This window comes from Stylophora pistillata, chromosome 9, assembly GCF_964205215.1.
Source record: "Stylophora pistillata chromosome 9, jaStyPist1.2, whole genome shotgun sequence".
Classification (NCBI taxonomy): Eukaryota; Metazoa; Cnidaria; class Anthozoa; order Scleractinia; family Pocilloporidae; genus Stylophora; species Stylophora pistillata.
The window spans coordinates 13019688-13045883 of record NC_142527.1 but is presented as its reverse complement, the minus strand read 5'-3'; the positions used below and the strand labels follow the sequence as shown (position 1 = coordinate 13045883).

The window sequence follows — 26196 nt, the reverse complement described above, 5'->3', positions numbered from 1 at the left end:
ATCGTTTGATTCACTTCAATTACGCGTACCTTATTGTTCTTCTAGAAAATATTCCAAAATTGCCGGTTAGCGGAACCAATGGGAAACCGAGATCACATTTCGTTCTGAGTTCCTCTTCTCAAGGTTAAAACAAAGCTGTCCATGTTACCTTGCTACCAGTTCTCTAGTTGCTTAGCTACAGTACTGTACACCGAGTCACAAATAAAAGTGGAATGCAGAAGTATCTGGGATAGTTTTCTGTTGATCTCCCGATATATCGGAAAAAATTAAGCACAGTCGAGAAACAGTGAAACTGCCGATCGTCGGGGATTTTCCCGACATATGAAAACCACGCTTTAGAGAAAGGTAAATACATGATGTACTTTGTTGAAATGTGGTTTGTAATGCTGTGATTTTTGTCCCTCAGGCTTGGCCCGAAGACGCTCTCGAAATGGTAGCGAACAAGTTCTTAGACGAAGTTGAAATGTCTCGTGAGATTAGAGGAGAATGTGTTTCCATGTGCAAACACTTTCATCAGAGTGTGCGAGGAATATCGGACAGGTAAGTCATGATTATCATCACCTTGATTAGTTAGCCACATCAAGGAACAATAAAAGACAACAACCATGTCTGACATCACTAGTTTCTTTTCTTTTTTTTCTTAGGTTTTATGCTGTTCTTCTTCGGCGAAATTACGTTACTCCAACTTCATATCTGGAATTGATCAAGACGTTCAAGTCACTTCTCGGGAAAAAGCGATTCCAGATACTGACTCTGAAAACAAGATATCTCAAAGGTCTGGAGAAACTAGACTTCGCTTCATCGCAGGTGAAAGTATACCATTGGTAGAAACAATAGATTGCGAGCACGTCCTTGTTATAGCGCCTCGGCACGAGTATTTCTTCGCCCGCGGGATAGTATAAGGCCTGGAGCCAGGCGAGCGGCTAGAGAACTGCATGGGGTCTAGCTCTGATAATTAGTGCTGGACCTCCAGCAAACTCCTCCCCGACTTGTCTCAAATCTTCCGGCGGGCGGAAAAACGCGGGTCCTACGGCGTTATTTGGCTAAAGAAACAAATGATTATTTTTTTATCATTTTATTTCATACATGCGTATTGATTACAATCTTATCATGTGTCAACATGTCACACTGTCTAACCTGTCATAGTTGAGTTTGAGCATGTGACTTTGGGGCGCATGATTTTGTGTCTCTGTGTCATTTTTTTTTCCTTCTTTGGCTGTATTGGCTGTCTTTTTCAAATTGGCAGGTGTCAATTATGCAGCAAGAGCTAAAGGAACTACAGCCAGAGTTGATTGAAACCAGTAAAGAGACAGAACAGTTGATCAAAATCATTGCTGACGAGACTTTAGAAGTGGAGGATAAGAAACAGGTGAAAATCGATTATTTCTGAACAGTAGAGGAAAAGGAGCAACTCGAGCTTTCGATGATAAATAGTGTCAAACTACAATAGATTTTGCCAGTTACATAACTGTGTTCTAAACAAGACGTTATGTAATGATTTGTGAATGATCGTGCTGTTATTGAAAACTGAGCTGAGTTCTTTTTACAACAGGTGGTACAGGCTGATGAGGCCACGGCTGATGCAGCAGCACAGGACGCCCAAGCTATTAAGGTACTTCACAAGACACTCGCTAAATAGTGAAGGAAGCAGTTGCAACTACAACAGAAATTTCGTAATTTTTGTCACGATAGAGTAACATTGAGAGTATTTCATCCAATTCTCAGTAAACTGACGCTAATGATAAGAATAATGATTCATTTACTATGCGCATTCTTCATATAAATATACTCCAATGCGCTTTACAACACTTTGGGCAGACTGCAGTGATCAAGTTACAATTTTTGAAAGGGATATTTGCTTAAAGTTGCGTATGTACAATTTAGGATGAGTGCGAGGATCAGTTGGCGGTTGCCATGCCAGCATTAAATGCCGCTGTATCCGCACTGGACACCCTTAAACAGCAAGATATTTCTTTGGTCAAAGCCATGACAAACCCACCTGCTGGTGTGCGAATGGTGATGGAGGCTGTGTGTATATTGAAAGTAAGTGAGCCATTAAATCCGGAGAAAGTTAAAGATTCAAAGCTATAAGTTCGTAACCTCATTAGAATACGTTAACCAGCCAAATTTTTTTGAAAAACAATGTAAGAGCAGTTTTTTAATTGAGTGTCGAAAGTAGTCCGGGATTACATTGGGTTTGCTTGATTTCGCTTTGTGATTGGTCCAAAAAAACTCGTGCCACTGTCTCAATCAATCAGATGCAGAGCTTAAACCAAGCACGACTTGGTCGCCCGCGTTTTTCCGCACTTTGGAAAGTTTTGTTGTTTTTCCTTGGAGTTCTCACTGGCTCTTAAAGATATCGCACTTTCTTCTGAATGGTCGTTGTGATTACTTTGATTTTAGTTTTACGACACTCAATCGAGAAGCGCTCTATCAGTGATTGAAGTTTGCTGTTATATTGTCGTTGCTGAACTGTTTTACTCCCAACACGTAATTTGATATTCTCCTTTCAGCCTGTTGATATTTCATTGTTGAGTGGCCGAGAAAAGTTGATATTTTATCAAATTAACACCACTGAGCGGATATGTTTTTCTTTTCTCATTACCCATGTCTTGAAAATTAAATCGAAATTGTAGTAGGTTTTAAGTCAACCACCTTTGGCAGTCAGAGACTTTTAATTTTTTTAATTGTCACGGAAGCTTTCAAACAATGAGACATTCGATTTTAAAAAAACCCTTACTGGTTGTTTAAAGTTTCGTTACATTTAAAACCATTTCGATTTATAATAGATTCTCCAGGATATGCAGTGCCACGAAGGCGTGTGGAAGATTCAGGAAGATTAGGTAGTGAAGCAGGTTTTTGTAAGAGGCATATTGAGTTAACAATGAGTTATTTATTTAGTTCGAGTTGCAGATAGTGCAAAGCACTTAACTTAAAGATGATGTAGAGGCAGACTAGTCTATTAAACCGTAGAATACGCGATCATGGAAGCTAGTCAAAGTAGCAGAAATTTAAATCACACAGAGTTTTGTCCCAGAAAGGATAACACTCACCAAAGTACAAATTTGTTGTCTGTTTATGTAGCTGCGTTGTAGATCACAGGTTTGAAACAGGCGTCAAAATCTCGTGGCTTTAAGATTCCTTTTGATACCCTTTTAGCTTTGATAGAATATTTTGAGGTAGTATAATTAAAATTCCATCGGTAGATGTCGTCAATTGGAAGGTTACTTATGTATGGCAATTAGTTGATAACTGGGCTTAGGATTTGCCGAGGCAGTCTTTCTTCGTACTTTTGAGGTAGATATAACGGTTTGTCTCGTTGTTAAGTTGGTATTCCTGATTACCCGTCCGTCAACTTTTTTATAGGGAGTAAAGGCGGAGAAGAAGATGGTGGACGGCAAACAGGTGGATGACTATTGGGCAGCTTCCAAAAAGGTTTGATGGGCGTTTTACAATCAGCCTGCAGTGCAGGTGTCTTATAAGCACGAGTTAGCGTTTATCCGGCTGACCGTGTTTAATTTGGAGTTAAAGTGGACGATTGGGCGAGGGGGCTGGGGTAGAGGATGTGATTTTAGTTGCTCTACCTCCTCTCCTCCCCTCCCGTCCCTTCTCCCTCTTTTGGACAACATTTTGCCACATTTCACTTCATCAAGTTTCAGTGAATTTGCTAATCACTCCCTCTGCGCGTATTCAGCCCCAGTACCCCCATCCTCACCCACGTTCAAAATACCGCGTCCCAAACCCACGTGTCTTGTTGCTAACTCATTCCATTTTAGCAGTTAGCGTGTCTCCCGAAACTGCTCTCACTTTTTCTTGCTTTACTCATCCACAGGTTCTTGGTGACTTAAAATTCCTGGAGAGTCTCAAGCTATTTGATAAAGAGAACATTCCCGCCGCCACAATCCGTAAGATTCGAGATAAATACGTAACCAATCCAGACTTCCACCCATCGCTCATCAAAAACGTGTCGTCCGCCTGTGAAGGACTCTGCTCCTGGGTGCGGGCTATTGAGGTGTACGACAGAGTTGCCAAGGTAACAAGTAGCACGTTTATTTTATCTCACGTCTAATTTTTCGTAAGGAGTGAGTTTGTAATGCACTTATATCTGACCTACTGTTCTCTTAATCCTTTGACCCCGAAGATTGATAAACATCTTATTTCTCCTTACAATATCATCGCTGAATCACATATTGAGGTCACGAGAATAAAGGAAATGATCACTCATTAGAGAAGCTCTTGATTGTTATGCAAATTCTCCTTGTCAGCACCTTAAGAAATGTATAGAGAACAGTATGGAGAATATACATAGTGATGCTGGAGTGTAAAGGGTTAAAGAAGACCTGGCAAGGCCCAAAACTCTAAATTCTGACTTTTGTCTTGGTCGCCCATGCGCAACAAATTTTTGCGTTTTGTATTCATCAAAAATTTTCAGTTTGTACTTTCATCCTCTGCGCATGTCATCTATGCAGCGAATGCAATTCGACTTTTTTTCGTCAACGTAACGTCTAAAAAATTCAAATCTTGAATGGTATGAAGCTTTGAAAATTGCCAAATCTTCGTCAAGTAGACTACGAGCATTCCTACCTTTTCGGCGAAGTTCGTCGCGCATGTTCAAATAAATTGGTGAAAAAAAAAAAAAATTATGTTCACGCGCCGCGCGCAACTCTCGGGGTGAGGCCTATTTTTCGTGCGTCTTACTCCCAGAGTTCTGTTCGGCGTGCTATCATCAATTTTTATTTCACTATTTTTTTTTTTACTCGCGCGAGGGACTTTGCCGAAAGCAGGGACTGCTCGCAGTCTGCTCATCAAGGCAATAAATTAACTTGTTTTTTTTTTGTGGATCAAGCTTGTTGCACCCAAACGTAAACGTCTGAAGGAAGCGGAATCCCTCCTGGCTCAGCAGATGTCTCACTTAAATGAGAAACGAGGCGAGTTGAAAGAAGTCATGGATAAATTACAGAACTTGAACGATGACTACCGATCAAAAGTGAACAAGAAACAGGTAAGATGGAGCGAATTAAATTAAAAATTGGACGTGAAATCTGAAGATTTAGCATCTAGCAGTAAATTTCTCTTCATAGTACCAACAGTGTTAAGGACACAGGTGCGGGGAATTGAAAATGTTATCACTATGGAAATATGAGAGGCATTTCTTTGCGTTTGTGGTTGAGTTATTTGAAGCTTGTTGGTTCAACTTCTTTGCGGAGTGCCTCAACTGATTTTTTTCCGAGGTTACTTGTGTCAACGACTGAGAACATCATCTTTCACACTGAAGAGTGAGGCTACAGGTATCTTTGCCTCATGAGAAAATAGTAAAAACGTAATTAAACCTTTTTTATCTCCTCAGGAACTGGAACGAAACATTGCATTGTGTTCCCAGAAGCTTCTGCGAGCCGAAAAACTTATTAGTGGACTGGGCGGAGAAAGGACGCGATGGACTCAGGTCAGTTGTAGTGCGATGGGTGGTTTCGAGTCGAAATTAATTCAGTTTGATTAAAATGGCGATTTTAAGAAGATGACATACGACTTTCTCTGTTAATCTGAACAATAAGTGACTTGGCTGTGAGAAAATTGTCGGGGATGCACTCCAAGTAAAACTGAATCGAATCTTTTTCAAAATTTTGCTGAAATTCGATCTATTATTTAAATTTATCATATCAAAAATTATTTAGCTCGCTCTCTTGTCCAATTTGATTTTATTCGAGAGCCATGTTGTGATCTAATGTCTCTCTCTAATGTCGCCGCAGAGAGGTAGCCTCGTTGCAAAGCGAAATTCAAAATGGCGACGTCCTTTAGTCGAATTTTAGCAAAACCCGGGAAGTTGTAAATTTTCGTTATACGTTCTGATCGCAATGTTTAAGGTAATGGTTTCTGTATCATACTTGACCTTTTAAGACGATGTTTTTTTTTTTTTTCAGGTTGCTCATGAGCTGGGTGAAACGTACAACAACATCGTTGGCGACGTCCTGTTGTCCGCGGGTATTGTGGCTTATCTCGGCCCATTCACTGTGGAATTTCGACAGGTAAACCTTAGATTTTAATAAAACGTACCCCCCCCTCCCCTCCTCCTATAAGCTTACCTCTTTGAAAGTTGGGATCAATGTCGGTATCTTAGCAACTGAGCACCTACCCCTCCCTTAAACCAGAGTTAACCATAACTTGTTATTACTGTGACTATGTTGGGTCAGGGGAGGGGTAAGTGCGCTGGTTCTCAGATACTTGCATTGAAACATGATTTCTCCGTCTAGAACTTCAAATTCACATTGAGCCCTCCCTTATGGAAATGTTTAGAGCTTTAAAGTTAAGTTCGTGAATGGTTATTGTAACCAATATCAACATTCCTTTGACGAAAGGCGAACGCTCGAAACGCTAGCTTTAGTGGTCAATTAAAATTATTAACTAAATTGGTAAAACAAATTATTTTGTAGTGCCCCCTTCCAACGTAGCACCACAGTTTCTTTAGAAACTTACCCCCTTTAACCAATATCATGGCTTGTTTTAGGAATGTATCAAGGAGTGGTGGGGTTTGTGCCGACAGCAGAGCGTTCCTGTGTCAGACAACTTTTCGTTGTCTGCGACTCTGGGAGATCCTCTATCAACACGCGCTTGGCATATCGCTGGACTGCCAGTTGACAAGTAAGTAATTCTCCCTTCAAGTTGTTCAATGCTTTTCCTTGTGAAAAACTTGAGAGAATTGATGTTATATCACAACGACACCGTGGTCCAGCTGGTATGTTTGCCTACTCTCCTGATTGCTGGATAATGCGTTGAAATTGTTAGGAAAAGTTAAACATCGTTCACATACGGGAATTAGATGGGGGCTACTAAGGAGAGTATATAATGTTTTTAACCCTTTAACCCCTGGGGGTGATCAGCATCTAAGTTATCAGCAGGTATCACAGCTGAATCAAACAGTAGGCTCCAGGAAATGATCGTAAAAATTGCAAAGCTCTCGATTTTTAACTAAATTCTCCTTGTCAATATCATAGGAGGCTATTTCTGGACGTTATGAATGTTTGCGCATGAGTTTTACTTTACTGCTGCTTTTTCAGTTTCTCACTGGATAACGCTATTATTGTGACGAACTCTCACCGCTGGCCATTGATGATCGACCCTCAAGGTCAGGCAAACAAGTGGATCAAGAATATGGAGAAACCAAACAACTTACAGGTTAAGACTTTTTAGTTTAGGACAGTAGGCGAGCCCCTATTATTGAGCTGACACTCGGTTTTGAGCGGACATTAGCTTAACTTCCACAAGACTGATCTGCATGAAAAATGATTATGATATTCTTTGAACGTTTTGTTCTAGGTGATAAAATTGTCAGACCAGAATTACGTGAGGACTTTGGAAAACTCCATTCAGGTAAACGTTGTTTTTTCCTGAATCAGTGAGCATTGGGTTAGGATCGTTTTCATAACAGTAAAGTGAGGGGAAAACAAGGACATACTGGATTACATCCGAAAGTCAGTTGAAATTTGTTGTAAAGTTTTATCTGTTTTCTCTTTTGTGATAGTTTGGAACGCCAGTTCTCTTAGAGAACGTCGGGGAGGAGCTGGATCCCTTACTGGAGCCTATTCTGTTGAAACAGACGTTCAAACAGGTCGGTTATTCGCCGAAAAGGACTGGGTTTTTAACATTTTGACCCTCAAGAGTGATTAGCTTCTTATTTCTCCTTATAATATCCCCCCCCCCCCCGAATTACACATAAAAGTCACGAGAATAAAGGAAATGATCGTCAACTAAAGATTCTCTTGATAGTTGTAAACGATTGTCAGCAACTTAGGAAATGTTAAGTGAACAGTATGGATAATATACATACTGATGTTAAGGTGTAAAGAGTTTTGACGCGGTATATCATGTCCATCGATACTGTAGTTGGTCATATTCGAAATGCTGTTCATTTTATGTGTGAAATTTTGTAGGGCAGGTAGTTACTCTTCCTGGTTGGGATGCTGTTTGATTGCAGTTTAACCCCCCCACCCCCCATCCCCTCCAGTTCAGCATTTCGTCAGGGGTCCTGGGGAGGCACCCTTTCATTTATAGCCCTGAGTTAAGAGAGGCAGTGTAAGAGTAAAGTGTCTTATTCATGACTCGAATCCCTACCTCTCTATCTGGAATCCAGAGTGCTTTACGATAATTAACAAGTAAACCATGGTTGTTTTCATGTAGGGTGGAGTCGAGTACTTGCGCATGGGTGATCATGTGGTTGAATTTAGTAGGGTAAGTTCAACTTACTTCTTAATTATTGGTTAAATTGGAGGTTTGCTCTCTGGGGAAGAGGTTTCACGTTCCGCATCAGGGATACCCAAAGAATACTGACACGTTTGCCCTGAGGTTCATGTCGTGTATCGTTTGGTTGTTACACAGATAAGTTAGAAGTAGACTCCAGCCTGACGAGGTTTTTGCTTAAATGCTACCATGTATGAATCTCTCTTTGCATGAGGTGCGTTCCATTTCAAACGACCCTTTTAACCCTCCCCTAAGACGCAAAGTGTTCTTGTCTCTTGTTCTGTGGACAGGATTTCAGATTCTACATCACTACAAAGTTAAGGAACCCACACTATCTTCCTGAGGTCTCCGTCAAGGTAAGCTGCGAAAGATCAAACTTGTAGACGTGTTTCGGAACGAGACAGTGTTAGTCAGTTTTTCTCTCGTTGCCATGTTCCCACCAATAACGTAGCTCCATTTTCTGCCCTTAAAAGCACAAACAACCCACAATTCCTCTATTCGCTCCGACGAAGGGCTAACGCTCGAAACGTCAGCTTTTATAATCGTAACGGTGGCCAATTTACCATTTCAACTTTGTTGATATATTCAAATTATTTCATTACTCCCACCGACGCAGCCCCAAAAAATTTCTTTAGAAACTATCAGCCTTTATTCAAGTGTTAGTCAGTGACTCACAGAATCTGTTTGCAGAGTGATGAAGGTGTGCACTTGTTTGATACGTTACCAAACTGCGAAATACTCGCTAATCGTGATTTCTACAAACTAAGGAATTAGAAAACTTCGTCTGATTGTAAGTCGAGTGCCACTTTTAAAACCACATGTCCTATAAATTCAGGTAGCGTTTTGTTCAACAGAGACAACGATTCACAAAAAACGTCTCTCTCAGCGCACAAAATCCCTTATAAAAACTATGACCCACCTATATGAAACACTTTTGGTTGATGTTGTAGCACCTTAGGCTATGGGTTTTTTTGCACCCACAACCGTTTGATTGACAGTGACTGACTCTCGAGATTCTCGGCAATTTCCAAAGCGAACTTCGTCGACCAATCACAGTGGACTATTTTTTAAACTAGAAACAAAGTACATGCGTAAGCGTGAAGCTTGTATGCTGGCACGGCGCGACTGTTCCTTGAGAAAACTGTTCTCGGATCTACCTTGATTTCTGTCGGGTTTTATAGTTTTTATTTTCGTTTACTCCATAGGTGACTCTATTGAACTTCATGATTACGCCTCTTGGTCTGGAGGATCAATTACTGGGAATAGTGGCAGCGAAGGAAAAACCCGAGTTGGAAGAGAAAAAGAATGAGTTGATCATAGAGAGCGCTAAGAACAAGAAGCAATTGAAGGAGATTGAGGATAAGATTTTAGAGGTGCTGTCTACCAGTGAAGGAAACATTTTGGAGGACGAAACGGCGATCGAGGTGCATATTCCTGTTGTGGTTTTCTAATGCTACAAGTAAACACCGCTGTGCTCAATTGGTTAAAATCTAGCCATCGAAGGAACGGTGAATCTTCGTGCAAATAATGCTGACGTAATGTGATGATTTTGATAGGCTGTTGCTGGGTTACCATTGAATCACGCTGAAATATCCACCAATTACCGAACTCTCGCCATCAAAGTGAGATGTTCCAGTTCAGTATTCAACGTTTTCCGTATGTAGTTATTTTAACTCATTGCACAAGTTGAGGAAAATGTGCATCAGAGTTTCTCGGCATGGTCTATAGTATTTAATTAATTGTGATGGTCATGAAGCTCGACTTGTATCTTTGTGGAGTTTTTAACTTCAAGTTTGGACCTGACAGTTCACATTCTTCAATATGTACCCTTGTTTCGCCATGAATGACTGAAAAAAAGAAAAAATATATCGCGCGCTTTCGGGAGCTGCCACCCTAAACGGTAGCACCTTTGTTTCTCTTTTAACAACAACAACAACAATTTTGTTTAACATTAATAATCCATAAATATAGTCATTCACAGTTAAAAATGGATATTTAGAAATAAGAAAATTTGTCAGGGTATGAAAAAAGAAAAAGCTGTGGATAGATTGCCGAAACCGGAGGCTCGCACGACACAGGTCAGCAAGGCTAACTTTGATTGTTTCCAACTGGCATAACCCCTCTTCCATTCTCACTCTTAATTAGGTGTTATCATCCAGCAAAAAGCTGTCAGAGGAAATCTCAGTCAAACAAGAAATCGCCTCTAAAACTGAAGAAGAAATTGATAGAACTCGTGGAGGTTACAAACCAGTAAGTACGAAGCCTAACATCGTATCTCGCAGTGCATTTCTTTTGTTGCAGAGCAATTTTCAATTGAGTGTTGAAATTAACCAGGGATTGTTTTGGTTATACTTAACTTTGTTTTGACCGTGATTGGTCTAGAAAACCTGCGTAATCCTTTCAGAATGCAAATCAGATGCAGCACTAAAAACAATCGTGATTCGGTCACTCACGTTTTCCCGCGCTTCAAGCTGTGTACTCGTTTTCCCGCGCTTCAAGCTGTGTACTCGTTTTCCCTTTGAGTTCTCATTGGCTAATGATAATGTAAACGTTTGTTTTGATTACTTTGGTTTTGGTTTTTCGATCCTCAGTTGAAAACTGCTCCAATGCACAGAATGACCTTAGTCATTCGGAGACTCAAGTTGGTAGCTCATCGTTATTTGTATCGTTCAGTTTTTTCCCGCGATAATCCAGTTTTTCAAGCAATTGCTGACTACCTTTTCGCATTGGCATTTATTAGCAGACATTGCTGATTTAAGCACGGACGCTTAGAAACCATTCCAGTTTTAGAGACAGTTTTAAAAGTCAAATGCAAGAATCATGCCTTACCGTGACTTATCACATTGCTCTGTTGGTCTGATATCGCTTAAATATTACTTTTTATCAGGTGGCTAAACACTCCAGTATCTTGTTCTTTACTATATCTGACCTGGCCAACATTGAGCCTATGTACCAATACTCATTAACATGGTTTATTAATCTTTACCTGCAGGTAAGTACTCTGTTTGTTTCTGTTTTTAAACCCAGATTCGGTTCGAACTCTTATACTTTACGTAAGGACTGTGATGGATCAGAAACATCTGTTATTTTATGACGTCCTTCGAGGGCTAAACGGTTTCATGTTGAACGTTGATTGACAAGTTCTGTCTTTTGCAGTCGATCCTAAATAGTGAACCGTCCTCAGACCTTAGCAGAAGGATTTTGAACCTCAATGATCATTTTACTTACAGGTAAGTTTCCAGAATTGCACGGACGACGGCCTATTTAAAGAAGAATATTGGAGAAACCGTAAAATTTTTTTACACACCATCAACAACTAATGGTCAAAAGTTTTTTTAACCGTCATGTGAGATTTTAAAGTGTTACAGAACTTTCAATATTTTCGTTACATGAGCTGATATTTAAATTTCGGACTCTGCCATTTTGAAAAACAACTCAGTAATCTGGTAGCACACGCATGACGTCACAGAGTTCAACTGGCTGCCGTACGGTCATCGTAAAAAACGCATAATTTAAGTTTTAATGGTTTTTTACGGCTCCCAATTTTAAAACACTTGACAAGAGATGAGCAAATGGGTAGCGACACTCTTTTACTTCACAGCTACGTGGCCAGGTAGCTGAGCTAGATTCAAAATGGCGACTCACGTAACCAGTTGCTGCCTCTTCTGAAGGTTAATTTCACTATCGAAGGAGGGTCTTTTGAAGCTGAAAACTCGCTCAGTGTTAAAACTGTAACAAATATATAATTTCAATGGCGGAGATGCAATTACATTGTTTCTAGAGAATATTTCTGCATTTCATGAGCAAAGTGTTATTCAGGCTGACAATATCAAAGGTTATCGTTCTAAGATATCAGAGCGATTTTCAATGGATTGTCAAAAGTAATCTGGGATTGCTTTGGTTTTGTCCTTTTTTCGCTATGTGATTGGTCCAGAAAACTCGCGCTACTTAGTCAACAAATGAGATTCGAAACTAAAATCAATTGCGACCGTGCTTCGGGTAGTTTGCTTGCTTTTGCTTCGAGTTCTCATACCCCCCTTGTGATATTTTCCTTGCTCTGATTGTCTGTTGTGATTGCTTTGGGTTTGGTTTTGGAAACTCAATTGAAGAGCGCTTAATTGCAATTTTTTTTTCTCAGTTCATACCGCTAACTATTTTATGTTGCTTGCGTTTTTTCACAGTATCTACAGAAACGTGTGCCGATCATTGTTTGAGAAGGACAAGCTGTTGTTCTCGTTTTTGTTGTGCATTGGTATTCTGAAAGGAAGGTATGACTTTTTTTTTCTACGAGTTTTTTGGACGAGTGGGTTACAAATCGTTTAATAATTATGTTCGTTATTATTTTAGATCTTACACAACATATTTGTAAAAGGTTTAGAACATTTCACTCTTTCACTAGTTCAAAAAGGTGAAAAATGGAGTGAAATATCACGAAAAAACTTCAAAAGTCTTCAAAAGCATCGGTGATTAGCGATAAGCGACATTATTTATAACTTAGCCAAAGCTGGAGGATTAGATACACCAAATGGGACAAAAGTTGCTAGTTCGTGACTGTCCCTTTGCTATTTGGATCATTGTATGGACGTTTTTGTGTAAAGGTGGTGAATTTATTTCTCTGTTGTATTTTTCAGCGGTAAAATTGATGAGCAGGAATGGCGATTTTTATTGACGGGTGGAGTGGCCCTGGAAAACAAATTCCCGAACCCCGCCTCGGACTGGTTAACCGACAAGTCCTGGGCAGAAATGGTTCGATGTTCAGCGCTACCTTCATTCCAAGGAATTTTGAAACACTTCACAGCAAGAGTAAGTTTCCAAAGCTGTACTTGATTGTTTTATATGTTACTAGCATTATAACCACAAAGAACTTTGTGATCACCCATTTTTGTTGTTCTCAGGACACACGTGATTGGGTCTTTTGAGAAGGTTTTCTTTTTTAAGGAGGAGGAAGAGAAATATGCTAGCGTAAAGAAAATAATTGTGAATTTGGAACCCAGACCAGTTGATCCAATTAGCGAAAATCTTTGGAGTATCTGAACTGACAAAACTGTTTATTAATGTTTTAAGAGCTGCTGAGAAAATTTGGAAAAAAATCAAATTTTGTTCAAACAAAGAGAAGTAAACAACGCGTCTCCATTTTCTTCGTCAGTACTAGCGTTGCTTCACGTTCATGGCGATAGGAAATTTTAAAGTAACCAACTTTGTTAATTTGATCCCTCAGATTTCGGAATGGAAAGTATTTTATGACTCTGCCAGTCCACAAACTGAACCGCTCCCCGAGCCTTGGGAAGATGAACTCAACAAACTGCAGCATTTGATTATCTTGAGATGTTTGAGGCCGGACAAGGTGAGGTTTGCAAAATAGTTTATTTTCGTCTTTTTTGATGTTTTTGATAACTACCCAGACTGAGTGAAAGTGAAGGCGTTTTACTGAGTGAGGAACTTGTTAAAAAAGGATGAAAAAGATAACTGCTCACAAAGGAGCGCACTACCACTTTATTAACTCCATTGGGAGGGCCCTAGAAAGCACTGCGGGAGGTTGAGTCCCAGGTCTTGAAATGAGTGAGGAGAACGTGGTTCTCTGCCCATATCATCTGTAAGTGGTCAGACATTCTAGGCTTCTCTCATAAATCTGTGCTTGAGTCCACTAGCTCACATAGCTTGGAAAAGTGTATTTCAAGGGTCGCCACTGACCAGAATTTGCTTTTGGATACGTTTAACATTGCCCTGTATCTTTCATTCAATAAGACGTAGTATAATGCCAGCTGGGTGATTTTCTTGCCACTATTCTCAGTATCTGTGAACAGTATATTTACACCGTTCAGCCCTCCAGATCACACACAAGTTCTTTTTTTCACAGGTCACCTTAGGCGTGCGTGACTTCATAACTTTCTACATGAGTCCAGCCTATATAGAGCCGCCCACTTTTGACCTGTCCAAGTGTTATGAGGACTCAGACTGCTGTGTGCCCCTGATTTTTGTGTTGTCACCTGGAGCAGATCCCATGGCCAGCCTAGTAAAGTTTGCCGAGGATATAGGTATGATTCGTAGAAGAAACCATCAAGTGAATAAGCCACTATCCTGCTGGAAAACTGGTTGTCATCTACGACGGAGTCAGAGTCGTAATAAGACGCATAGAGCAATACGATGAAGTGAAAAAATTAAACTGGTAAAATCAAAGGCAGAATACAGATGTCGCTTATGAATGCGTTGCTTATGATCCAGTAGAACTGGACTTTTGGAGTCGTGTCGTAAGCACTGGAAGGGCCTGAGAACTGGCATTGTGATTCTGACCTTATTCCGTCTAACGTAGGATTCCTCTTTCGACGTCGATTTTTGATTTTCACAAGGTTATAAGCGTTCTTACGACTCCGAGTGAGCGTCTCCAGCCTATAAAGATCTACAGCTAAAATTAAGGGATTTTGACTTCCGGGGGCAGAATTGTTATCCTTTGGAGGAGCATTTGAGCTGTTATGGCTGGTTTCTTTCAGTATTCATACGGATATTCATTCGGAAAAAACTCTGAAACGTTTTCCTGAAATGATTTTAAAACCTGCTTAACCTCCTGTCTTGTAACCTGTTGAGGCTCGGAAGTGACTCGTTTTAGACCGCAGGTCTTTCAATACTTTGTTTTCTATCAAGTACATTATCTATTTCCCCCAGTACTGTTTTGTATTTTTTATTAGGTGTGACCAGGTCTCATTTTCAGACGATTTCACTTGGTCAGGGACAAGGACCCATTGCTTCAAAGATGATCAATGAAGTAAGACGACTGTTTTAAAATACTTAGAACCTAAAAAACGAGGTAGCGAGTTGACATGTGTTCTTGATAGATCATGACCCTTCACTCTGAACCAATCGCCAATAATATTTGCACACACTTGCGCAAAGCTACATTTATACAAGCAAGTTTTCCGTTTGGTAGAGTTGACGAAATTTGCCAGGTCTTTCTGTGGCCGATTCTGTTGTCTGGAAATTGACAGTTGGGTTGTTTAGGAAAAACCTGCTTTGTCGATGATTTGACTTGAAGGGCAACTGTCGAGCAAATTATCAAAGGCGTAATGGAGACGCAATGATCCCGTGGCTTGTGCGCTGGATCGATAGTGTGGGTTCAACTCCGGGCCGGGTATCCGTGCTGTGTTCGTTAGCAAGACATTTTAAATCTCACACATGTAACTTCAACAATTTTTTTTTGTAGGCTATCGCTGTAGGGGACTGGGTTGTATTACAGAATTGCCATCTTGCAACATCGTGGATGCCCATTTTGGAGAAAATATGTGAGGAGGTGAGTAAGTTTCAACACTTACTTAATGTCAATGCGATAATTCCAAAAATGTCATAAACGGCTGGTTGTCATCCGTGGACTGTCTTGCCACAGCCACGAAATCTGAGCGCTGACCATCTTGAACATGATGTTAATCACAGTTTCTTGTTGCATTAACTGGCTAATGCGAACTTTTTGTAATACGTCGCATTGATTTCGCCTAGTTTATGAGTTTTCCGACTTCGCACTAACCGTCTTTTTGACAGAGTATTCAAAATTGTATGAAAAAAATTTAGTGCTGATCACCCCTCGCGGCTTTAGAGTCAAGTCAACGGCCTGTGAATTAGGGAATTCGTTGAGCAGCGGTAGAGCGTCATGAATAATGTGTACGGCGTATACGGGGCTAAATATGTCACCTTTACGAGATGTCGATAAGAAAATCAGTGGAACTAGTTAAAGCTCCCCCATGCATTGATTGATAAACACATCTAAATTTGGTTTAGGTTATTGTCCCAGAAAAGACGCACAAGAATTTTAGACTTTGGCTCACAAGTTACCCCACGGAAAGATTCCCCGTGTCCATTTTACAAAATGGTAAGAGGTAGTTTCCTTTTTTCTCAGTGACTTCTGTTTGTTTACTTATATAACGGATTTGAAATATTTAGTTGGGTTTTATCCTGGCCTTTATTTTCCTGAAGTCTAGTCGAATGTACGAAAATTCACCATTTCGAAAGGAAGAATGAACTTCTCCAGCTTTGGATTTAGTCAGGAGCTATGATCTGGTGTGAAGACTAGTGCGAGTAAAGGCCATGTTAAAACGCTTGTCAACCCATCATTTCGAGCTAATTTTAGCAGAGATTGCGCCAAACGTACGACTAAAGCCAACCACATGTTTCACACACATGGACAAACACAGCCTTTAGAATAAGAGTCTTGTTGAAGAAAATATCAAAACAGACATAAATATGTGAAGGTGTAGTCTGATCGTCTGGGTGAGTGTAGTCCTGAGAAGGACTGTTGTCGGTGGTAGTGACTGACGTTTCGACAACCTGTGCGGAAGTCATCATCAGAGTCAAGTGAATGATTGTTGTCAGTAGAATGTTCTTATTCCAGTTCGTGTGAAATGATCGGTTGGTTTTGCCGTGATGTTATTGGCTGTAAGACTCAAGTGACGTGAGTCGGTCGTGATTGGTCTTGTTTCGATCTGTCGGTAAAGTTAGGTCGTTCTTTTTCGGTCGTTTGTGATGTTTATGTCGTGAATGAGTCGTTTGTATGGAGCGGGTAGTTGTTGACATCTGTTTAGGGGAGTCTGTTCTAAGTTAGTAAACCAGCTTTCCAGAGTCAGTCGTTGAAAATAGTCAGTGCTGTAGGTTAGGCATTGCGCAGAGTCCTAGTCAATGTTGTGGTTGGTAAGTCGATGGTGTTAACAACTACGGGTAGTCAACAACTACCCGCTCCATACAAACGACTCATTCACGACATAAACATCACAAACGACCGAAAAAGAACGACCTAACTTTACCGACAGATCGAAACAGACCAATCACGACCGACTTACGTCACTTGAGTCTTACAGCCAATAACATCACGGCAAAACCAACCGATCATTTCACACGAACTGGAATAAGAACATTCTACTGACAACAATCATTCACTTGACTCTGATGATGACTTCCGCACAGGTTGTCGAAACGTCAGTCACTACCACCGACAACAGTCCTTCTCAGGACTACACTCACCCGGACGATCAGACTACACCTTCACATGTTACCCCCGGGTTCAAACCATTTACTGCAAGGCATAAATATTCAAGTGAATTCGTACAAAAGAGACGGTGAAAGAGTTTAACTATCCATGATTTGAAAGTTTTTAGCTAGTTATTTTCCCAAGATTACTATGATTAACGTTCCACTCTTCATCTAGGGGAAAGCAGTACAAAATATTTCAAAAATTATTTCGATCTGTTTGTCATAAAGAAGGTTGACATTTGAAAATCCTGTGAACTTGCGATTTCATCCAAATCCAAAAGCAGGTCCTTGTTTAATGCGCTTATTTATTTATATGTTTATTTATTTATATATTTATGGAGGATGGCGCAGTTTACTGCCTTAGATCACCTAAACTTTTTTTCGATGGTTAGCACGCACAAGAATAAAGCTTACCTCGTCACCGTCTCCATCCTCGATTGTGGCTCATGATTTACTCCATTCTTGCTAAACACATTGACTGAGGATTTTTCTCTTACTTCTCCGCCCTTCTGGCTTTCATACTGAAGGGAATTCAATACTCATGACTGTCTCGTTGTCTTCAAACCTATTCACAGGAGTGAAAATGACCAATGAGCCGCCGATGGGGCTCCGGGCCAATTTATTGCGGTCGTACCATAGCGATCCCATATCAGACCCTGCCTTTTTCAATGGCTGCAACAAACCAAAGGTAACATGAAGTGGAATGATGAACTAAAATTATTGATTGACTGTCTTTGGTATTGTTCCTTATTGGTGGATCTAATGAATTGCTCATGTTGGCCGAGTGCTCCGGGAGCTCAACTTGAAAGTATAAGTGCCTTAAGTTATAAAAGAGATGTTTGTTTTTCATCGTGGTTCCGTAACGAATGAACGTTGTAGGGAATATCTTAGGATAGAGAGTTAATAGCAATTCTTGTTTCTAACGTTTCTATTGCTTTCCTGTAAGTTTTCGTAAAGCCTGAGTCTAACGCTCAAGGAACACTGAACCATTTAACTACATACGGGCGCGAAAGAATTCACCCTCCCAGCTTAATGAGAATGTGCAACACAGCGGTCGAAACGCCGCGATCAGCCGTTGATAGTGACTCCTTATTGGGAGACAAATAATGGTACGTTAAAGAGCCGAAGCCTCTCAGAGCGCTTTCAATTGAGTGTCGTAAAACCAGAACCAAGGTAAACACAACAGCCAATCAGAGGAGAGAAAATTACCTTAAAGAGCCAGTGAGAACTCAAAGGAAACCCACCAAATTGTCTAAAGCGCGGGAAAACGGGGGCAACCAAGTCGTGATTGGTTTAGTTTTTGCTTCTAATTCGTCGAGAGGGTGGTGCAAATTTTGCGGACCAATCACAGAGCGAAGTAAAGCGAAAGTAATGCACTCTGAGATTACTTTCGACACTCAGGCTGGAACAAAAACAAGTTGCACATTTCGAAATGTTTTATGTTGACGCGATCTTTCAGGTCTGGAAGAAACTACTTTTCAGTTTATGTTTTTTTCACGCGCTGGTTCAAGAGAGACGCGAGTTCGGTCCTCTGGGTTGGAACATTCCGTACGAGTTTAACGAGTCCGACCTTAGAATTAGCGTTCGTCAACAACAGGTAAGGATTTATCTTGAAGACATCTGAGTAAACTTGTCGATCTCTAAGGGACAGTCGTTGACTCCTGTAAATAAACTATTTGATTGACTTGGAATTAGTGAAATTTCAGCTTTTTTGTGAGTTCAACTTCTTCAAAGAGTTGTTGTGTTTTGAAATGGAGCACTGAGTACTCGATAATCCATCTAAGTTACCTTACAAACATCATTCTCGTATGGTCAATGGACAGCATATCTTGAAGCTGTTACTGCCATCGCTGTGGAATATGCCTCCTACGGAGCTTTGTGATCATTCCTGGCCGAAAAACAATCAATTTGGTGTTGTTACTAAAATTCTTACGCTTCTCAAAATGATTCGAGGCTTCAACCAGTTTCTTCACATACTCCACTCTTAAGAGTGTACAGGTCTCAGCAACCATGTATGATCCTAGCTATCCCACATTTCGTTGTTGTTCCAAAATATAAACGCATCGTTGAATTGTCCCCATTTTTCATCGCTCCAATCAAGAATGAGGAGAGAAAAAGTAACTGGATATCGCAACAGAAGACTTCTATGCGCGACTTTAACTCTAAGATTAAAAGTGTGTTATGGTTGGTTTTACAGATGTTTTTGAATGACTATGAGGACGTTCCTCTGGACGCTCTGACCTATCTCACAGGACAGTGTAATTATGGAGGACGTGTAACGGATGAGAGAGACAGGTATGATAGAACTCAGTGGCTCTGTGCTGATCCTTCGCCGTAATCTATATCTTTAGCCAGACCTCGAAGCGGAGCTCTGAAATGTTTTTTCTTTTTTAAGGACGAACGCCTGTTCAAAGAAACTAAACTTCTTTGAAACAGGCCCATAAACGCTTTTCGCGTGCAGAGAGTAGAATTTTGTCCATATGAGGAGGATATGTAATTAAACACTAAAACAGAAACTACGGGAACTCTAGAATAGGCCTCCCCCCTACCTCCTCCTCTCTTTTTAACCAAATTACCTTCTTAATTCCACAGACGTCTTATCTTGAGTCTCTTGTCAATTTTCTACTGCCGGGAGGTCACAGAAGATGAAAACTACAAGTTTTCTAGTAGCGGTTCATACTTCGCACCCCCTGAGGTCAGTATCAATTCCTTATTATATGGCTGTGTCTCGCAAGGACTGGGAACTACCGAATTCACGAATTTAATTGGGTGGAATCAATATTGAAAGCGGTCTAGATTTTCCCATCTAGACCGGCATCTAGACCGCGCTAGAAAAAAAAGGTACAAAGAATATAAAAAATTGGTATATAAGACACAGCCATATAATAAACATCTTTTTAACCGAGCTAGGTCGGTCTGTATGGGAGAATCTTGACCTAGGTCGCTGGTACAGACCCCACTGCGTTCGGTCTGTACTAGCGACCTCGGTCAAGATTCTCCCATACAGACCTCCCACTCGTTTAATAAGAACTAAATACGGGACAACGTCATCATTTTTTGTATAATACACCGTTGTTAAAAACTATACCAGAACTAAACCAGACAGCAGAAGTTAGCCTGTGAAGTACATTTTGCTGATGAGGTATTCAAATGAACATATACTGAATGTACACATGTACACACCATTACACGGATCATCCGGTTGAAAATTTCATCGACAAAAATATGATGACTGAACTTAGCTTTACAGAGGAATGAGAAGGTTTATGATTGAGCAAAACCTCCCTAAACTCTAATTAGAATAGGTGGCCCTTAATTTTCTAAACGTACCAAATGGAACAGTGCCAACGATTTGATTTCCCATCCAGAATTACCGTCTTTTTGTGTAAATGGTGCTTACCCCAGATTTGTCTTCATTCTACACTCGTGCTCAATGTTGAATTAAACAGCTTTGGAGTGAGAGTTCCGGGTTCGGGCCCTCGATTGGTCATTGTTTTGTGTTTTTGCGACAGACACTTTCACTACTCCTCCACTTATGATGATTAGTAGATACTGGCGAATTGTTCGGGAGGCCCTAAGGAATGTGGGGGGAGGGGGATGGGAATATTCTGCAATAGATTCGGATCCCATATAGGGGCATTAACAGCACTCTGAATTGTTGTATGCTATAGTCAGGGATTAGCTCCGGCGTCTGGTGGGCCACTTGGCTCGAGAGAACACTTTACCTTTACTGATTGGTTGTGAGAGCGGAATAGAGCAAAACCAAAGTAGTGCTGGATTGAAAACTGTTCTAAACTGAGGCTGTTTTTATCTTGTCACTCTACAATCACAGGGTCCTTATGATAGCTACCTAGATTACATCCGCAGTCTGCCTCTCACTCCAGATCCTGAGGTAACAACTGTTGGTTTGTATGAGCCGCTCATAGATAGCTGTTGTTATGTAAGCCGGGCTAAATTATCTCGACAGCGCATTACAGGAAATGCACTGGGAACTGTTTTTACTAGCATTTGAGAATACGAAATACTGATAAGCATGAAGGCATGAAGATGGACAATATACTCATTTCGCTTTGTTGAAAAAGTCGTGGTACATCAAAACGCAAAAAAAAAAAAACAAAAAAAAAGCAAAAAAAAAACGGTCGACACTTATAATCAACCAGCTTGAGAAAACTCACTATTACGATAAAATAATTTTTATTAATTATGTAGCCAAAGTTTCTCGTAGATCAATTTGGCTTTTGCAAAAACAAAGCATCATTGATTCACGAGCTGGCGAGATAGCGCAAGACGATCTCACCTGCTAGGGCAGCTAATCAGATTACAAGATTTGCTTCATCTTTCCCGTTCGCGGAGTCTGTCATATGATAAATTTAAACATCGAGTACGCAATATGTTTGATAGGTGTTTGGTCTACACGAGAATGCTGACATAACAAAGAACCAACGTGAAACTCAACAGCTTTTTGACGGAATTCTACTCACGCTACCCAGACAGGTAAGAAATGAAGGGATCCCGAATGTTCTCGTCTTCACGTCATTCCTTTGAAAACCTGCACTGTGATCCTTTCAAGTGTTTTTAATGTAATCCATCCACCACTTTATCAGAGAGGACTCGTGCTCATAAGGGATGATAAGCATCCCGTGTGAGCGAAACAAACCTGCACTGTGATCCTATCAAGTGTTTTTAATATAATCCATCCACCACTGCATTAGAGTGGACTCGTGCTCATAAGGGATCATCAGCATCCCGTGTGAGCGAAACAATTTCTTTCAAAAAGTGGTTAAACTATTTCCGCCGCGAGTGCTGCTGTTTCACGTCTAGCAATCAGGGCCGTAGCTAGCATGAGGCAAGACGAGGCAATTGCCTCGTCTTAATTTTGGCCTTTTTTAATCTTTTTCTTAAAGATTGACTTTTCTGACGAAAAATGCCACGGAAAATCCTTTAAGGAGCAATCCCAAACCTCTAGATTTCAAAGTCTTCTGGGGGGCTTGCCCCCAGACCCCTCTAGCGGCTCGCGCCTTCGGCGCTCGAAACTTGCCTCGTCTTGTCCTGAAATCTGGCTGCAGCCCGGCTAGCAATCGTTCCGTAAACTGCACAGTTGATCGATTTCAGCAGGAGAGTGATTGCTTGAGTCAAACAACGAAAACGGAAACAAAAAAGGTAACCACGCTTGTTAACAACAAAAAAGTAACTTATCGCTCTAGAAATTAGTGACTGTTAAAAAAATACGGCCACAATTTAGGTGCTCCTGGAAAATTTTGTGGGTGCGCGTTACAACTTTCAACTTTCGGTACAAGAATTTAACTTGTCACACTAGAAAGTGGGGACCGTTAAAAAAATATTGCCACATTTTTGGCGCCCCTGGGAAATTTTGTGGATGCACGTTGCAACTTTTAACTTTCGATACCAGATTTACCTTAGACCTAGAACGGATTATAAAATGGAAAAATAAAGTTTTTAAGTATTGATGAATACGATATCGACCCCTAACGTTATAGGGCATCTCCACTCCTAATGTTATAGGGCATCTTCACTCCTAATGTTATAGGACATCTCCACTCCTAATGTTATAGGACATCTCCACTCCTAATGTTATAGGGCATCTCCACTCCTAATGTTATAGGGCATCTCCACTCCTAATGTTATAGGGCATCTCCACTCCTAATGTTATAGGACATCTTCCGTAATCATTTCTGATCGCACTGTCAATATTTTATGTGCTATCAGACCTCCAGTGGAGGGAAGTCATCTCAAGAAGTGATTGAGGATTTAGCTTCCGACATCTTGTCTAAGATTCCGTCGCCTTTTGACACAGAAATGGTTCAGGTGAGTGATTCATTCACCATAGAACCAAAAAAACAAACAAAAAGAAGATACTATGTGATCTTCATAGTCAGTGAATTTGTTTTATAAGACCTCTCAGTTAGTCTGTGCGCTCTGATTGGTCCATCAGTTTAGCGGGCCGGTTTTCACTCTACGGCCCGCTAAATTTCAAAGTTTGTTTGAATTAAAATTTTCTTCCATTTGAACCCAGACAGGCATTAAATATCGTAGTAATCTCGTTTTCTTGGTCTGCATTATAATAAATGGAACCTCGTGGCCAACTTACGTAATCAACTTAGTCGATAATTAACAATTATTCTTTGAAATCGAGCGGTGGCTAGATATTTCCCGAGAGCCACTATTCCCCGAGATTGAAAAGAATAATTGTTTTAGTATATACACACGAAGTGATCTCGACAAAATTAAAAGGAAGCCATTCAAAGGCAATTTCTGCTTCTGAAACTTTAGCGAAACGTGAGTTTACGCCCTCCATTTAGTTTTTCACATTATCCACTCGCTCGGAGGTGTACATTGTTGATTAGCCCGAGATAGCGAACCAATCAGATTGCTTGAACTGCCAAGATCACTGAGTGTGTATATTTTCTATACTAAAACCAAATTATCTTGCAATACCGCCCCCCCTCCCCTCCACCCCTGACGCAGTAGCACAGTTTCTTCAGAAATGTACCTCCTTTAATTTATCCATTGGAAAGCCTTATGATTCACACCTTCTTGTGCTTCAGAAAAAGTATCCAGTACTGTACGAAGAATCCATGAACACCGTACTGCTTCAAGAACTGATAAGGTAAAACCACTAAATCGTTCTATTTTGTTAAACAGTAACCGACAAATATGACTTTAAACTTAAACGCGACATAGATTTCCAAAGGTCGCACCTTCCTTTCACGGTATAATCAACATCAATCGTAGAGTAGGCATGTTGAGTTATTTCTTAGAGTGATAGATAGTATTTTTTAACAAATAACAGATAGCAAGGTGACTAGAGTTTGATTGGACAGTCAGGGTGGCATGTGCAACATTTGCGGTTGAATGCGCAGTGAGATGCGATATTTGTCACTGTGGCTCTACTGGAACACTCTATGCTGGTTTCATGTTATTGGCAGTAAAATTATTTCTCAACATCTCGCTTGTCATTTGGTTCCACGTAGGTTTAATCGTCTTACGGATGTTGTTCGATCGAGTCTTGGGAACATTCAGAAAGCAATCAAGGTGAGAAACATCTTCGCTTCTGAAACAAAGTGAGCCGAAACTACTCTTTCGCCTTGCTCCAATTTAGGAATTCTTTGTGATGATATCAAACACGTTATTTTGCACGAGGGCACACGTATCAGCTAAAATATTTCTAAAAGATTGCTGAAATAAAGGAAAGCCCCCTTAAGTGGAGAAAATAAGCTCGGATAGGGTCCCAATATCTGCTGTGGGAAGCAAACAGTTTCTAATACCCACGGTCAAATATGCGAGCCAATTTCAAGCGAAATGAGGCTTTAGTGTTCATTGTCTTTCAAATATTTTTGCAGTGTTGGGACAACAGCTTGGCGTCAAAAACTGTTACTGCGGAAGATGTTTACTTTTAAGCGTTCTTTTGTGCGACTATACGAACATATGTGTCTTCAGTAATTACAGTAAAACCCTCTTCCGTCTCGAATTGAAATTCAAACGAAGATTATATTGTATTATGTATTAGATATGAGGACTAAAAATCCGGAATGTCACTTGAGCAACATCATCGCATATACCCCATTTTAGATGGGGTATATTGGGTCACGGGAAGCGTTCATACCATCCGCTACAAGCGAAAACATTTCATGGATTATGTGAAGAAATGTTTTGAACAAATATTCGTCAAATAATACTACTATTTCTTGATTTCTATTTCTGTAACACAAGCTTCTCGGAGTAAAGCAACTCATTTAAATTGAACAGTTGTCCAAGGCTTTGAAACATCTAGCACTATTTATTCATGTCCTGAAAATTCATCAGTAAATTTTGACTCTTTAATAATGGATGAAAAAGTATATTTTCCTACTGCAACCAATAACAGGATAACCCAAGTGATGTCTAAAGGCAACGTACTAAGTAGAAGAGTACTGCACTCCTTTGTGAAATGAAACCGCTAGAAAAACACAGTTGGCTTCGTATTGATGTCCGCTGCGTCGCATTTATATTTTTTGAAAATTTAATAGTGCGGTTCATTCTGACCTTTGTTCTCAGGGTCTTGTGGTGTTGTCTTCAGAGCTGGAGGACGTATTTGGGAGTATGATGGTGGGCAAGGTAAGATTATTAAAACTCTTGAACAAAAGCTCATCTTTCAAACCGGCAGTCTAAATCCCACAGGTATCAACGAACGCTTTTCATTCCACTAATTTATTCGTGTTTTTCTCGTTGCCATGTTCTCACCAATCACGTAGCTCTATTTTCTGCCTTTAAAAGCACACACAACCCACAATTCCTCTATTCGCTCCGACGAAGGGCTAACGCTCGAAACGTCAGCTTTTATAACCGTAACGGTGGCCAATTCACCATTTCAACTTTGTTCATATATTCAAATTATTTCGTTACCCCCACCGACGCAGCGCCAAACTACTATCAGCCTTTATTCATAAGATTATGAAACACTTCCGACAGCGCCTTTAGGTTCCACCTGACTTTCGTTCCACATTAAGGCTGTTAAACAACGAACTTTCATTGTACCTAAGTAAGAACAGCATGGTTTTTATAGTATTGTAATTTCTTGTAAAATAGCCGTATTCATTTGCTAACTAGTTTTCGAGACCTGGAAAAGTATTTGAAAATATTGCAAACGTACCGAAAGTGGATAATCGTTGAAAGAATTCTTAGAGCGGGCATTAGAACTGGAGAAATGTGTGACTTGCAAGTTAAATTTCAGGGAGAGCTTTGTATAGGGGAAATTTGGGACTCCTCTTCACCCCAACCCACTCTCCCTGAGATTGCCATTGTACATAAACACTCTCCCGTTGGTACCGTGTTGCAGTATTGCATCATGGGTTGCTGGAAAAGTAAACAAATTTATGCGGAAATTCTTTAATCGGTTTGTTTTGAAAAGTTTGCACAAACACCAGGGAGTGTTCGGATTGGCCTCGAACAAATTGA

General features: G+C 40.4%; 1 protein-coding gene across 2 annotated transcripts in view; it reads left to right on the top strand.

Moving 5' to 3' along the window:
* Positions 1 to 26196, top strand: part of LOC111343922 (dynein axonemal heavy chain 3-like) — an 84735-nt gene that overhangs the window by 53791 nt on the left and 4748 nt on the right. For both annotated transcript variants that reach the window (XM_088732513.1, XM_088732512.1), the window contains exons 54-90: positions 407 to 540; positions 645 to 807; positions 1247 to 1369; positions 1553 to 1612; positions 1885 to 2043; positions 3367 to 3435; positions 3833 to 4033; positions 4847 to 5002; positions 5348 to 5443; positions 5919 to 6023; positions 6503 to 6636; positions 7053 to 7170; positions 7312 to 7365; positions 7517 to 7603; positions 8173 to 8223; positions 8523 to 8588; positions 9438 to 9656; positions 10378 to 10482; positions 11120 to 11224; positions 11389 to 11462; positions 12414 to 12500; positions 12864 to 13035; positions 13451 to 13576; positions 14090 to 14267; positions 14916 to 14992; positions 15428 to 15514; positions 15997 to 16087; positions 17817 to 17929; positions 18701 to 18838; positions 19439 to 19536; positions 19834 to 19936; positions 21074 to 21133; positions 21643 to 21735; positions 22969 to 23067; positions 23808 to 23869; positions 24234 to 24294; positions 25297 to 25356. In XM_088732513.1, the coding sequence (XP_088588639.1) occupies positions 407 to 540; positions 645 to 807; positions 1247 to 1369; positions 1553 to 1612; positions 1885 to 2043; positions 3367 to 3435; positions 3833 to 4033; positions 4847 to 5002; positions 5348 to 5443; positions 5919 to 6023; positions 6503 to 6636; positions 7053 to 7170; positions 7312 to 7365; positions 7517 to 7603; positions 8173 to 8223; positions 8523 to 8588; positions 9438 to 9656; positions 10378 to 10482; positions 11120 to 11224; positions 11389 to 11462; positions 12414 to 12500; positions 12864 to 13035; positions 13451 to 13576; positions 14090 to 14267; positions 14916 to 14992; positions 15428 to 15514; positions 15997 to 16087; positions 17817 to 17929; positions 18701 to 18838; positions 19439 to 19536; positions 19834 to 19936; positions 21074 to 21133; positions 21643 to 21735; positions 22969 to 23067; positions 23808 to 23869; positions 24234 to 24294; positions 25297 to 25356 (3984 nt within the window). The remainder of the gene's footprint in view (positions 1 to 406; positions 541 to 644; positions 808 to 1246; positions 1370 to 1552; positions 1613 to 1884; positions 2044 to 3366; positions 3436 to 3832; positions 4034 to 4846; positions 5003 to 5347; positions 5444 to 5918; positions 6024 to 6502; positions 6637 to 7052; positions 7171 to 7311; positions 7366 to 7516; positions 7604 to 8172; positions 8224 to 8522; positions 8589 to 9437; positions 9657 to 10377; positions 10483 to 11119; positions 11225 to 11388; positions 11463 to 12413; positions 12501 to 12863; positions 13036 to 13450; positions 13577 to 14089; positions 14268 to 14915; positions 14993 to 15427; positions 15515 to 15996; positions 16088 to 17816; positions 17930 to 18700; positions 18839 to 19438; positions 19537 to 19833; positions 19937 to 21073; positions 21134 to 21642; positions 21736 to 22968; positions 23068 to 23807; positions 23870 to 24233; positions 24295 to 25296; positions 25357 to 26196) is intronic.